Source organism: Staurois parvus, unplaced genomic scaffold, assembly GCF_062004578.1.
Source record: "Staurois parvus isolate SC_StPar_1 unplaced genomic scaffold, SC_StPar_1.0 ptg000691l, whole genome shotgun sequence".
Taxonomy (NCBI): Eukaryota; Metazoa; Chordata; class Amphibia; order Anura; family Ranidae; genus Staurois; species Staurois parvus.
The window spans coordinates 1,387,562-1,401,126 of NW_028318487.1; the positions used below are offsets into that span (position 1 = coordinate 1,387,562).

General features: G+C 43.8%; 1 protein-coding gene across 2 annotated transcripts in view; it reads right to left on the reverse strand.

Moving 5' to 3' along the window:
* LOC149446771 (uncharacterized) overlaps positions 1-13,565 on the reverse strand; it is a 47,916-nt gene that overhangs the window by 17,452 nt on the left and 16,899 nt on the right. The window contains exons 2-5 of one of the 2 annotated variants that reach the window (XM_089652727.1): positions 11,099-11,223; positions 10,927-11,019; positions 6,411-6,524; positions 3,399-3,512 (exon numbers count right to left, since the gene is read on the reverse strand). In XM_089652727.1, the coding sequence (XP_089508853.1) occupies positions 3,399-3,512; positions 6,411-6,524; positions 10,927-11,019; positions 11,099-11,132 (355 nt within the window). In that variant the 5' untranslated portion in view covers positions 11,133-11,223. Of the gene's footprint in view, positions 1-3,398; positions 3,513-6,410; positions 6,557-10,926; positions 11,020-11,098; positions 11,224-13,565 lie in introns of those variants that run through there. The other variant, XM_089652728.1, reaches the window with a different exon arrangement.

The following is a 13,565-nucleotide window of genomic DNA, read 5'->3' on the forward strand; positions in this document are numbered from 1 at the left end:
GGGGGATGAATTACTATATGGGGGATGAATTACTATATGGGGGATGTATTTCAGTTTTAAAAATGTGGCTCTCAAAATAAATTTCAATCGTGGTTTTGGCGAGATTTGGCTCAGTTGAAAAAAAAGGTTGCCCACCACTGGCCTAGGCGATCGGACCAGAAGAGGGAGCGGGTACCTGTCAAATTTGGGTACCCGCTCCCCCCCGCCCCCCAAAGGTGCCAATCCTTAATGGGGAGCGGGGAAGCATTCCTTAAAGCAGAACTTCTCCTTTTGGGTGGAGCTCCACTTTAACTTTAGTAGTTCGTTTGGTCCAAGCTGGACAGATGCACTTGCTGGGAGCACTAAACGGTATGTAGCATCAGATTCAAACTGTATTCAACGTCCCATTCCCAGAAAAAAAACAAAATCGAGTCAGGCTGGATGCTGCTCAGCCATTCAGAGGAAGTTTTGTATTTTATGAATGAATATAAGGCTCTCTCCGATTGGTTGAGATGGGGAGCATCCACCCGCCTCTCCACCTCAATCAAAGGAAGCCTTGTATTTCCCGATAAAAATTAAACTTCGAATAATAGGAAAGAAGAAGCGCCTGATGTCCAAAAGAATGCACTGGATGGTAGATTAAGAGGCATTTATTGAGAATAAAGACAAGTACATCAAACCAATGCGTTTCGGGAGAAAAGACTCTTCTTCAGGGCTATTGAACAAGTATGAAAATTTTGTAAAAATACGTAAGCGCCTTAGTTTGATATACTTGTTGTTAGTCTCAATAAATGCCTCTTAATCTACCATCAAAAGTGCATTCTTTTAGAAATAGGGAATAATTTCTTTCCTATTATATCAAGTCTACGTGTGAAAACGGCCTTAGGACTGTACAAGAAGGGCCGCAGCCCAAACCCTAGGAGGGTTTACCACCAATAGGGATGAACCGAAATTTCGGTGGCCAAAACGTTTTGTCGGTTATGAAAAAAAGCACAAATGCCGAAAAAACCCCGCCCCTCACCGCCGCTCAATAGTTCTCAGCCTTACCTGAGAAACCATCGAAGGATCCCGGCGCTGGGGATAGAGATCAGTGAAGGAAAGATGGCCTCCACTCATCTCTATGCCCTTGGAGGACCGGAGCAATGTCGCTTCTGGTTCTGACCATTTTTTTTTTAAAGCACTAGATGAATGCTTTTATTGATCTAATGCGTTACATTGCAGAGGAGAGATGTGGGGTCTTATTGACCCCATATCTCTCCATAAAGAGGACCTGTCATTAATTATTTCTATCAAAAGGATGCATGCATTCCTTGTGATAAGAATAAAAGTGATTAAAACATTTTTTTAAAGTGACATTGCAAAAAAGAAAAAAAAAAAAAAAGTTTAACGTGCCCCCTTCCCCCCATGCTCGCACGTAGTGGTGAACACATATGTAGGCCATGCCCACATATGTAAACGGTGTTCAAACCACACACGTGAGGTATCGCCAGGAACGTCAGAGCAAGAGCAATAATTCTCGCACTAGACCTCCTCTGTAACTTTACACTACTAACCTGTAGAAATTTTTAAAGCATCACCCATGGAGATTTTTTAAGTATCGCAGTTTCACGCCATTCCACGAGCGTGCACAATTTTAAAGTGTGACATGTTGGGTATCTATTTACTCGCCGTAACATTCTCTTTCATATTTTACCAAAAAATTTGGGGTATATATTGTGGGTTTTTTTAATCAGTGTATTTTTTTCCAAAAAATATATATTAATTTTTAAAAACTGCGCATTTCAATTTTGGTTTCCAGTCAAGTGCATTTTGAATTTTCAGTTTCGGCACCAGAATTTTAATTTCAGTGCACCATTAACCACCAGTATCCACTATTGGGCACAAGCGATTGGAGGGACATCTCCCTACCCACCCACCTACAACCAGTGACTGATCCAGTCAGTCCAGTGCGGTCTTCAGCACAAACTGATAAAAATAAAAGGCTTCCTCCAAATGGCTGAGCAGCGTCCAACTTGATTTTATTCCAGGAATAAGAAGGGAAGCCCTTAGCTTGCTGCTGGAACACAGTGCTGCATACTATATGTAGTGGATGTTGCCTAGAGTGCTCTCAGCAAGCATAACTGTTTAGGAAGATATAGTGTAAAGGACAGCAACTGTATAATTATTATCCTCCCCTACAGCTGCAGAATCAGGAAGATGTACACACTTGGAAACATGAGAGCCCAGCTTAATTCTTCCGGTGGCCCCTTAAGTGGTCTTAACCCCAAAAACAAGGATGAACTTCTCATCACATGATCACCGATGGTCTCTCACAGTGGTCACATGATCAGGAACCTGTCCGGCTGATCAAAAACAGAGACTGGCAGCTGGGGTCACTAGGGGAATGGAGTAAGCATGCTCTCAGCACAGAAACCTCGGTCTTCATAGACACACAGACCCACCTGCCCTGTTGCCACACATGTGCACTATGTGGTCAGAAAGAGGTTAAAAATAAGAAAAATAATTGACCCAGCTTGGGACATTATTTAAAATGGATCAGAGAATCTCCATGAGCAATTTTATTTGTCTACCTGCCTATGTATTTGGACATGTCTGGTGTCAGGGACCATCAGGACGCATGGGTCTACACAGGCGTAGGTGTCTGCCAAGACGTGTAGGTGGCAGGGCACTAGGACCCAGGCGCACCCGTCATCTTGACAGTACTAGGCAGGCACTAGGACCTAGGCTGCGCCTGTCAGGTGCAGGGCAGGCTATTTAAGCCAGCTCTGCACAAACACTTGTTGCCGAATGGTCTTTTGTATCCTGTTACCTGTGTTGTGAAGTACTCTGATCTGGATTGTCTGACCTTGCTGCCTTCTCCTGTCCTGAACCCTTGGCTTGCCCGACTCTGCTCCTGGATGTTCCCTTATAGATCTGATCTTCTGGTATTGACCCTGCGTGTGACCCGACTATCCTTTGCCTACTGTCTTGTACCTCACCGACCTGCTAGTTACCGACACGGCTTGTTTGACTCTGACTTTGCTCTTCCGTCCATCCATCCCTCAGGGATCCCTGGGTTCCCTCACATCAGACTCTTAACCTGCAGGAGCCCTTGGCAGACTCCTCTACCTCTGGTAGAGATACCTAGCAGCTGCGACCTGGTCCCAGAGCGCTCCAAGTCCATCCCCACCATCAGGGGCCCTGGTGAACAAGTGCTCCAGTACTTAGACTCCGCACTCTGGGGAGGCTCTATCAGGGGACTGATAGAGGTGCTGTCAGGCGGTCCGTTACATCTGGAGTTCAGATTTTAATCCTCACAGTATAAATGAGGCCTAAAAGATTTTTTTTTTTTTGCAAATACCAAAAAAAAAGAAAATGCTATTTTTAGACCTAACAAGGTTCTGTTACTTATTTTAGTATGTGCGGTGACAGTCCATCACCTGTTCTGGTTTTAAGACTTTGATCCTCTTGAAACGAACGATCATTTCTCATGTACGGGTCTTCATGATCATCTTCAGTCTTGATTACAATTTCAGGTTTTGGATGAACAGGGCCTAAGATATACAAAGAAGAGCGATATACAAATTGTCGATCTTTTTTTTTTTTTTTTTTTATAAAGCTAAAAATAAAAAAAAAAAGTACAGGCAATCCAATACCACCAAAAGAAAGCTCAATTCATGGGAAAAAAAAAAGGACATAAATTTAATTTGGGTGCAGCGTTGCATGACCGCGCAATTGTCAGTTAAAGCAACGCAGTGCTGTAATGCAAAACATGGCCTGGTCAGGAAGGGGAGTAAATCCTCTGGATTGGTTAAAGACCTTGTCCAGGATAAAGATGTCAACGTACGGAACCATAGGGCTCAGTAAGAGGCCAGGCACAGGACACACGTATGCTGAATATTCTTTAACCCACTTTAGCTTTTCAAAAGAGAAAAGATCGTCGGCACCTTTACAGAGAGGCCTGTTTCTAAACTTTATAATATACTGACAGTCGCTTAAAGCGTTGAGAGTAAGAAATGTTTATTGTGCATTAGTGGGATGGATGGATAGATAGTCGAGTCCCAGGACAACAAAATATGAAACTAGGGATGCATGGGCAATTTCGGCCACCGAAACATACCGAATGAAAATTTAGCCGATACAGGTTCCAATACAGAAGACTGTGTGTACTGCAGATGTGGGGGGGAGAAACAGCTGAGAAAGGCAGGAGAGGAGCAGTGTATACAATGACTAGCTGTCACTATGGGGTTTATTTACTAAAGCTGGAGAGTGCAAAATCAGACTCCCTTCTGGATAGAAACCAATCAGCTTCTAACCTCAGCTTGTTCAATGAAGCTTTGGTAATGAAACCTGGAAGCCGATTGGTTTCTATGCAGAAGTGAGTCTGATTTTGGACTCTCCAGCTTTAGTAAATAAACCCCTATATGTCAGTGCCAGTTTTTAAATGTAATTACCTTTTTCTTTTCTTCACTACAGCTCACAGAATTACAGTATTTTCTGGCGTATAAGACTACTTTTTATACTTAAAAATATACCCCAGAAATTGGGGGTCGTCTTATACACGGGGTATAAAATGTGAACCTTGAGTTTGTTTGGGTCAAGCTGACTGGATGTGTGGTAATACTGTACATAAAGTATACCGTGCTGAGCCAAGCTGGCTCAAAACAAATGTCCCTATGACAGATTAATGTGTCAGCCCGCTGGATGTGCGGTATATACAGTATACTGAGCCAAGCGGTTTCAAAACGTATCGGTACGTCCCTACTGTAATCAGCCCGCTGGATGCGTGTATGTACGGTAGCTGTGGCTACATACAGTATACACTGGGCCAATCACGGCGAGTGATGTATTCTACTAATGAATACAAAGCCTGCTCGGATTGGCTGAGTCAGAGAGGTGGGCTGATGATGTCACAACCTCCGCCAATCCGAGCAGGCTTTGTATTCATTAGTAGAATACATCGCTTGCCATGATTGGTCAAGTGTATACTGTATGTAGCCACAGCTACCGTACATACACACATCCAGCGGGCTGATTACCGTAGGGACGTACCGGTACATTTTGAAACCGCTTGGCTCAGTATATTGTATATACCGCACATCCAGCGGGCTGACAGATTAATCTCTCATAGGGACATTTGTTTTGAGCCAGTTTGGCTCAGCACGGTATACTGTATGTACATTACTGCACATCCAGCGGGCTGTATATATACTGTATACTGTATGTAGCCGAAGCTACTGTATTACCGCACATCCAGCGGGCTGCATATATACTGTATACTGTATGTAGCCGAAGCTACCGTATTACCGCACATCCAGCGGTAGCCATCTGACTTGGAATTTGATCCATATGATGACTGTCTTACAAATGTGTCACAAGATGTCATTCATGAACTTATGATGTCAGAGGATGAACATGGGGATTTTGAAGGATTTTAAGTACTGGTAAGTCATAACCATTTCAATTAAAAAATCTGATGTTTTTTAATGGTGTTGCCTCGGAAGGGGGGTAGTCTTATACGGCGAGTATAGCCCAAAACCTAGCTTTTTAACTGGAAAATTAGGGGGTCGTCTTATACACCCAGTCGCCTTATACGCCGGAAAATACGGTAGTTGTCATTTTCACCCCAGCTAAAAGAAACCAAGTTTCCTTTTAGTTTCTTTCCCAAGTTAAAAGAATCATCGTTTCCTGCTAGTTTCTTTCCTCAGATAAAAGAAACAAAAAGTTTCCTTTTAGTTTCTTTCCCAAGTTAAAAGAAACAATGTTTCCTGCTAGTTTCTCTCCTCAGATAAAAGAAACAAAGTTTCCTTTAGCTGGGGGGACAGCTAACTCTGTGAGCTATAAAAAACAAAAAAAAAGCCAGCAATTTAATTTAAAAATCGGCACTGACATATAGGGGTTTATTTACTAAAGCTGGAGAGTCCAAAATCAGACTCCCTTCTGCATAGAAACCAATCAGCTTCTAACCTCAGCTTGTTCAATGAAGCTTTGGCAATGAAACCTGGAAGCTGATTGGTTTCTATGCAGAAGGGAGTCTGATTTTGGGCTCTCCAGCTTTAGTAAATAAACCCCATAGTGACAGCCAGTGAGGGAGCCTCTCTGTATACACTACTCCTCTCCTGCCCCCTCCTTGCACACACTGCCCCCCCCCACCCCCTCCCCCCTACAAAGAGGACCTGTCGCTCATATGCTATCACATAGGGGACTATTGGTCCCTTATGTGATAGCAATAAAATCATAAGTTTGAAAATAAACAAATAAAAAAATTCGAGCCTCCACACCCCCACATACGCAGACATTTAGGTTTCGGTTCAGTTTTCGGCATGCATTTTGAATTTTCAGCATCGGTTTCGGCACCAGAATTTTCATTTCGGTGCACCACTATATGAAATGGTTCCTGACCACACGACAGCATAACAAAGGGATCTCCAAATAAAATACACAGATATTACCAACGTTATTTTCGGGGATGCGTTTCCTACGGTCAGACTTCCGTTTCCTTCGGATACAGGTCTCTTCGCTTTGTTCAGTCTTGATGTCCACTTCACGCTTTATTCTGTCACCACCTTGAATAGAAAGAGACGGGAAGTGTTTCCAGCTACAGAAGAGAAAAGCAGTAAGTTTCACAGACTGAGCATGTTCCTTTTAAATCAAACAACATAAGAAGAAGGCGCAGCAACCTTAGTGCATTACCAAAATAACAATTTATTTAAAACGTGTAAAAGAAGTCATCTATTCACAAACATGTAACATATAATAGGATGCAGACAAGGTCACCTCTCCATGTCCACGGTACTCAGCTGGTGGAACGGGAAGTCTCTGTAGTGTTCTATAGCTTACTCGTTTTGAGGGTCGGACCCCCTTCTTCAGGATCTGACGAAGAGCGTCTGACAATCGAAAAGCGTAAACCTTAGGACGCTACAGAGACTTCCCATATCGCTGGCCGAGTAAAGTGAACCTGGAGGTCTTGTCTGCATCCTATTATATGCCAATGCATGTCATGTGTTTGTGAATAAATTACCTCTTTTACACATTCTAAATAAATTGTTATTTTGGTAACTAGGTTAGTGCGCCCTCTTCTTTTGTTGTTGATTTCAGTGTATGCAAGGACACCCACAGTCCTGTGGTTTGGTGGACACCCACATATTTACATAGTTAGTCTGGCTGAAAAAAAAAAAAAAGACAAAAATCCAGTTCAACCATTAAATAAAAAAATAAAAAAGTGCTATAATCCTACACCCCCAGTTAATCCAGAGGAAAATAAAACCAAAGCATGATCCAATTTGCTCCTGCAAGGGAAAAAAAATCCTTCCTGATCCCCCGAGAGGCAATCGGATATTCCCTGGATCAACTTTACCTATAAAAATGTTATATCCAGTTATATTCTGTGTATCCAAGAAAGAATCCAGGCCTTTCCTACAGCAATCAGTGGATGCTGAGAATGTGTTTTGCCTGACTGGCTAGTAGATATGGCGCCAAAGGTCTTGACTCCCTCAAAAGTTGGTTCTGGCCAGCTAAGTGGAGCTGGCCAGAACCAACTCTTGAGGGAGTCAAGACCTTTGGCGCCATATCTACTAGCCAGTCAGGCAAAACCAGGAGCGGACTAACCATTTGGAAACTCGGGCATTGCCCGAGGGCCTAGGGTCAGTAGGGGGCCCCATGAGATGCCCCTGGTACCTTTTTCATAGGCTTTTTTGAGCTTGGGCAAGGACACAGGGGCCCCATGATCCCCTATTGCCCGGGGGGCCCCATGAGTTGTCAGTCTGCCCCTGGGCAAAACACATTCTCAGCACCACAATTAAGTGCAGGTTTTATTACTTGTTCCTTTTAAAGCCTGACCCAAAAATGAATTAGTCCAGAGAGTGTGCATGTGCACCAGGCATAGGAGGAGTGTCTTGCAAAGGCTATGCAGAGCCAGGCACGGCTCCATTTAACCCCTTCCAGTCCGGACACTTTCACCCCCTTCCTGTCCAGGCCAATTTTCAGCTTTCAGCACTATCACACTTTGAATGACAATTGCGCGGTCATGCAACACTGTACCCATATTAATTTTTTAGCATTTTTTTGAGACAGATAAAACTTTATTTTGGTGGTATTTATTCACCACTGGGATTTTTATTTTTTTGCTATATACGTAAAAAAGTCCAAAAAATTTTTTAAAAAGTTTTTTCTATAAGATTTTGCAAATAAATCTTTTTTCATAAATCTTGGCCAAAATGTATTCAGTTATCTTTTTAGTAAAAAAAAATAAATAACCCAAATTAGTTTATAAACCAAAAATTATAAAAATTTTTTTATATTATTAATGTTTTGTTTTTTTTTACATACTGTCACCCTAGCAGTACAACGTCACCATGGTGACACTACTACTTGTGGGGGGTGATGAAGGCTGTAAAAGCAATCATTTCTCCTTCTCTCTGGCTGCATTCTTGCAGCCATTGAGAAATACTGTGTGAGCTGTGATTGGTCACAGCTTGTCACATGGTACAGGCCTGTTGTAATAGCCTTGTACCATGTGACCTCTGTGATCATTCACAGATTTCACACGTAGTAAGTAATGATGTCAGAAGTGACATTTTGCTTACTACTCTTCATGTGATCACTGATTGGCCAATCAGTGATCACATGATCGGGACCTCACACAGAGGTCCCGTTCAACGATCGGTGTTCATCTGTGTCCGGAGGACACAGCGGGCACCGGATTGCGGTACAGCGAGCTCCCAGGGAGCGCGCACAAGCAGGAAGGCCGTTTATAAACGGCCACCCGCCCCTGCACTGCTCTCGTCCGGCCGTTTATATACATGGGTCGGACGGGAAGTGGTTAAACAAAGATAATGTCTAACATTTTAATGGGGAAATATTTAGTAGTTTTAAAGAGAAACTGTTACTTTGCCTGTTCAGGGCAAAGCGACTTTGCTTCCCGATAGCCCACCCCTCCCCCATTTAAGTACACTGGCCCATCCATGTTCCTTCACTGCCTCCTTGCTTTAAAGTGTTACTGAACCCACAACAGTACAATCAGTCTGTAGATGCAGTAAAGCATACTTGTTATACTCACTGTGGAACCTAAGGGGTTAATCCTCTGCATTGTGTAAAAAGGACATTTGATCCTGTCTTCTCTGTTCGTCCCATTTTTCAAGCGACCACCACTTATCTCCAGACTGAACTGTAGGCATGCACATGCTCAGTTTGCGGTGTATTGCTAGAGAGGTTTTCTTTTTATCTTGGGGGAGTGCATGTGATTAGCACAGGGCCAATCAGCACTGTCCAGACAGAGGTCAGGGGATTTGTATCCACCAAGAGCAGAACAAAAACTCCTCCTACAAGCTTTAGCTGGTGCTGGGCAGGACACGGAAAGAAGTCACAAGACTGCTTTAACTTCTGATGAGAACAGGTATTTAGCAGTTTATATTTGCTAAAATAATTGCACTTCCATGTTCTGTGGGAGACCAGATATAGTGAATGCGGGGTCCGGGGAGAGCAGATATAGTGAATGCAGGGTCCGGGGAGAGCGGATATAGTGAATGCAGGGTCCGGGGAGAGCGGATATAGTGAATGCAGGGTCCGGGGAGAGCGGATATAGTGAATGCAGGGTCCTGGGAGACCAGATATAGTGAATGCGGGGTCCGGGGAGAGCAGATATAGTGAATGCAGGGTCCGGGGAGAGCGGATATAGTGAATGCAGGGTCCGAGGAGAGCGGATATAGTGAATGCAGGGTCCGGGGAGAGCGGATATAGTGAATGCAGGGTCCTGGGAGACCAGATATAGTGAATGCGGGGTCCGGGGAGAGCGGATATAGTGAATGCAGGGTCCGGGGAGAGCGGATATAGTGAATGCAGGGTCCGGGGAGAGCGGATATAGTGAATGCAGGGTCCGGGGAGAGCGGATATAGTGAATGCAGGGTCCGGGGAGAGCGGATATAGTGAATGCAGGGTCCGGGGAGAGCGGATATAGTGAATGCAGGGTCCGGGGAGAGCGGATATAGTGAATGCAGGGTCCGGGGAGAGCAGATATAGTGAATGCAGGGTCCGGGGAGAGCAGATATAGTGAATGCAGGGTCCGGGGAGACAGGATATAGTGAATGCAGGGTCCGGGGAGACAGGATATAGTGAATGCAGGGTCCGGGGGGAGCGGATATAGTGAATGCAGGGTCCGGGGGGAGCGGATATAGTGAATGCAGGGTCCGGGGAGACCGGATATAGTGAATGCAGGGTCCGGGGAGACCAGATATAGTGAATGCAGGGTCCATGGAGACCAGATATAGTGAATGCAGGGTCCGGGGAGACCAGATATAGTGAATACAGGGTCCGGGGAGACAGGATATAGTGAATGCAGGGTCCGGGGGGAGCGGATATAGTGAATGCAGGGTCCGGGGGGAGCGGATATAGTGAATGCAGGGTCCGGGGAGACCGGATATAGTGAATGCAGGGTCCGGGGAGACCAGATATAGTGAATGCAGGGTCCGGGGAGACCAGATATAGTGAATGCAGGGTCCGGGGAGACCAGATATAGTGAATGCAGGGTCCGGGGAGACCGGATATAGTGAATGCAGGGTCCATGGAGACCAGATATAGTGAATGCAGGGTCCGGGGAGACCAGATATAGTGAATGCAGGGTCCGGGGAGACCAGATATAGTGAATGCAGGGTCCTGGGTTTAGTAACACTTCAAGGCTCTAATTGAGCAGGCAGGGCTACTAGGTAGCCAATTGCTAGGCCTGAACAACACTGCGTGTGCATGGAGGGGTAATGATATCATCTAATCATGTAGGTTCAAACACTACAGCATACTTAGGGCAGATTCCAGCAGTGGGATAGGAGAGCATGGATTGGGGGGGGCTATAGGAAGGCACTTTCACAGAATGAGCGGGCGACAGTATCCCTTTGAAATGGTGCTTACCCTTGTTTTTCTACATGATCACATATTGCTTAGATATATACACGACTCCTGATGACACAGATTACTTACCTGTATTGCTCATTGGAATCTGGTTATTCTGAGGATTGTAGATTTCTTCCTCCTCTACCTTCACCACCACCCCTGGCCCCACCACAGTACATTCTGCAAGCGGAAACGTGATAGTTTAGCCTAACAATCTTTAATCATCAAATACTGGTTATGAAAAACTTGTGGTGCTTACCAAGGGGCTTGATGGAATGGTAATGCTCCATCATCACTCCTTAAAGTCAGCTACTCCTGATAGGAAAAAGGGACTTCTGTGCAGGTGGTCTATTCTGAAGGTTGTTCATTAAACTCCAAGCGCTCCTGAAATCGCAGAAAAATAAACGGGATGATCTACAGATAAGATGTGTTAGGGATTCAGTGATTGGTCTGATTGTAACCCCCTTTGCAGTAAATCTATTACATAGATGTGACCCAAGTATTCACAGTACATATAACAGGGATGTGCGATTTATATCGCCCGACGACTGGGCCATGCGGTTCTGGGCGCAGGGCAGGTAGTTTTTGTTTCTAGTTAGCCCTACTGCTTACTAGAAAGTTTTACTAGAACTTTAACTTGAAACTTAGTTTTTTTTATTTTAAATTTAATTTTAATTTTTTTAATTAATTTAATTTTTTAAATTTAATTTTAATTTTTTTAATTTAAATTTTTTTAATTTAATTTTAATTTAAATTTAATATAATATAGCACAGTGGCTAGTACTGCCAGTACTTCCGCCTGGCAGTACTAGGGTCGTCGGTTCGAATCCCAGCCATGGCACCACCTGCCTGGAGTTTGCATGTTCTCCCTTTGCCTGCGTGGGTTTCCTCCAGGTACTCCGGTTTCCTCCCACACTCCAAAGACATGCTGGTAGGTTAATTGGCTCCTGTCTAAATTGGCCCTAGTATGTGTATGTATGAATGTGAGTTAGGGACCTTAGATTGTACACCCCTTGAGGGTTAGGGACTGATGTGAATGTACAATATATATGTAAAAGCACTGCGTAAAGGGACGGCGATATACAAGTACCTGAAATAAATAGGAACTTTAAAACATAGTGGCCTAGTAAAAAGGCTCCCACGGTGTTTAGGTCTATGCTATATACCTGGCTATTAACCACTTCAAGTACGGTCACTTTCACCCCCTTCCAGTCCAGGCCAAATTTTCAGCTTTCAGCGCTATCCCACTTTGAATGACAATTGCGCGGTCATGCAACACTCTACCCATATGAATTTTTTAGCATTTTTCTGAGACAGATAAAACTTTATTTTGGTGGTATTTATTCACCACTGGGATTTATTATTTTTTTTTGCTATATAAATGAAAGTCCAAAAATGATGAAAAAAGTGTTTTTCTTATAAAATTTTGCAAATAAATAATCTTTCTTCATAAATCTTGACCAAAATGTATTCAGTTATCTTTTTTTTTTTTTACTAAAAAGACCCAAATTAGTTTATAACCAAAAAATTATAAATTTTCTATTTATGTTTTTTTTTTTTTTACATACTGTCACCCTAGCAGTACAGTGTCACCATAGTGACACTGTACTACTTGTGGAGGGTGACGAACATTTTTTTTTTTCTTTTTACACCGATTGCTTTTACACCCATAAAGGCTGTAAAAGCAACCATTTCTCCTTGTCTCTGGCTCCATTGAGAAATACTGTGTGAGCTGTGATGGGTCACAGCTTGTCACATGGTACAAGGCTGTTGTGAATAGCCTTGTATTATTATTGTACAGGATTTATATAGCGCCACCGGTTTGCTCAGCGCTTTACAATATACCGGGAGACAATACAGCAACAATACAGTTCAATACAAGAGGGATAGGAGGGCCTGATCCTGGGAGCTTACAATCTAGGAGCTAGCCTTGTACCATGTGATCTCTGTGATCATTCACAGATTTTACACATAGTAAGCAATGATGTCAGAAGTGACATCATTGCTTACTACTCTTCATGTGATCACTGATTGGCCAATCAGTGATGACATGATCGGGATCTCACACAGAGGTCCCGTACAAAGATCAGTGTTCTGCTGTGTCCTCCGGACACAGCGGGCACCAGATTGTGGTGCTGCAGGCTCCCAGGGAGCGAGAACAAGCAGGGAATGGGGAGGACGTTTATAAACAGCCACCCGCCCCTGCACTGCTCCTGTCCGGCTGTTTACATACTTGGGCCGGACGGGAAGTGGTTAATATATAACATAATACACTTTTTTTTTTTTCACAATAAGGGTCCATGCACACTGGGCTTATAAATATAGTAACATTGATTTACTCTGGGGAGGTGTTTAGGATTTTATTTTTTCTTTTGCACACTACGATTGCTTATAAGAGTTCATTTCAAGGTTATAAGCAACCCTTTTTTTTGAACAAAATCTATTCACTCAGTGATTACTATTGCGATTAGCTGTCATTGGCCACAGCTAATGACAAGGTACAGATGAGATGTGATTGGCCTTGTGTATACCATGTGATCACTGTGACCAATCACAGAGATCAACACAATGGTGCGCAAGTAGGGATGCACCGAAATTCCGGTGGCCGAAACGGTTCGGCCGAAAACACCCCTTTCGATTGCCGGCCGAAATGGAAAAAAAAAAAAAAAGCACCGATATCGGTGCCGAAAAAACCCCGCCCCTCAAAGCCACCCGCCCCTCGCCAC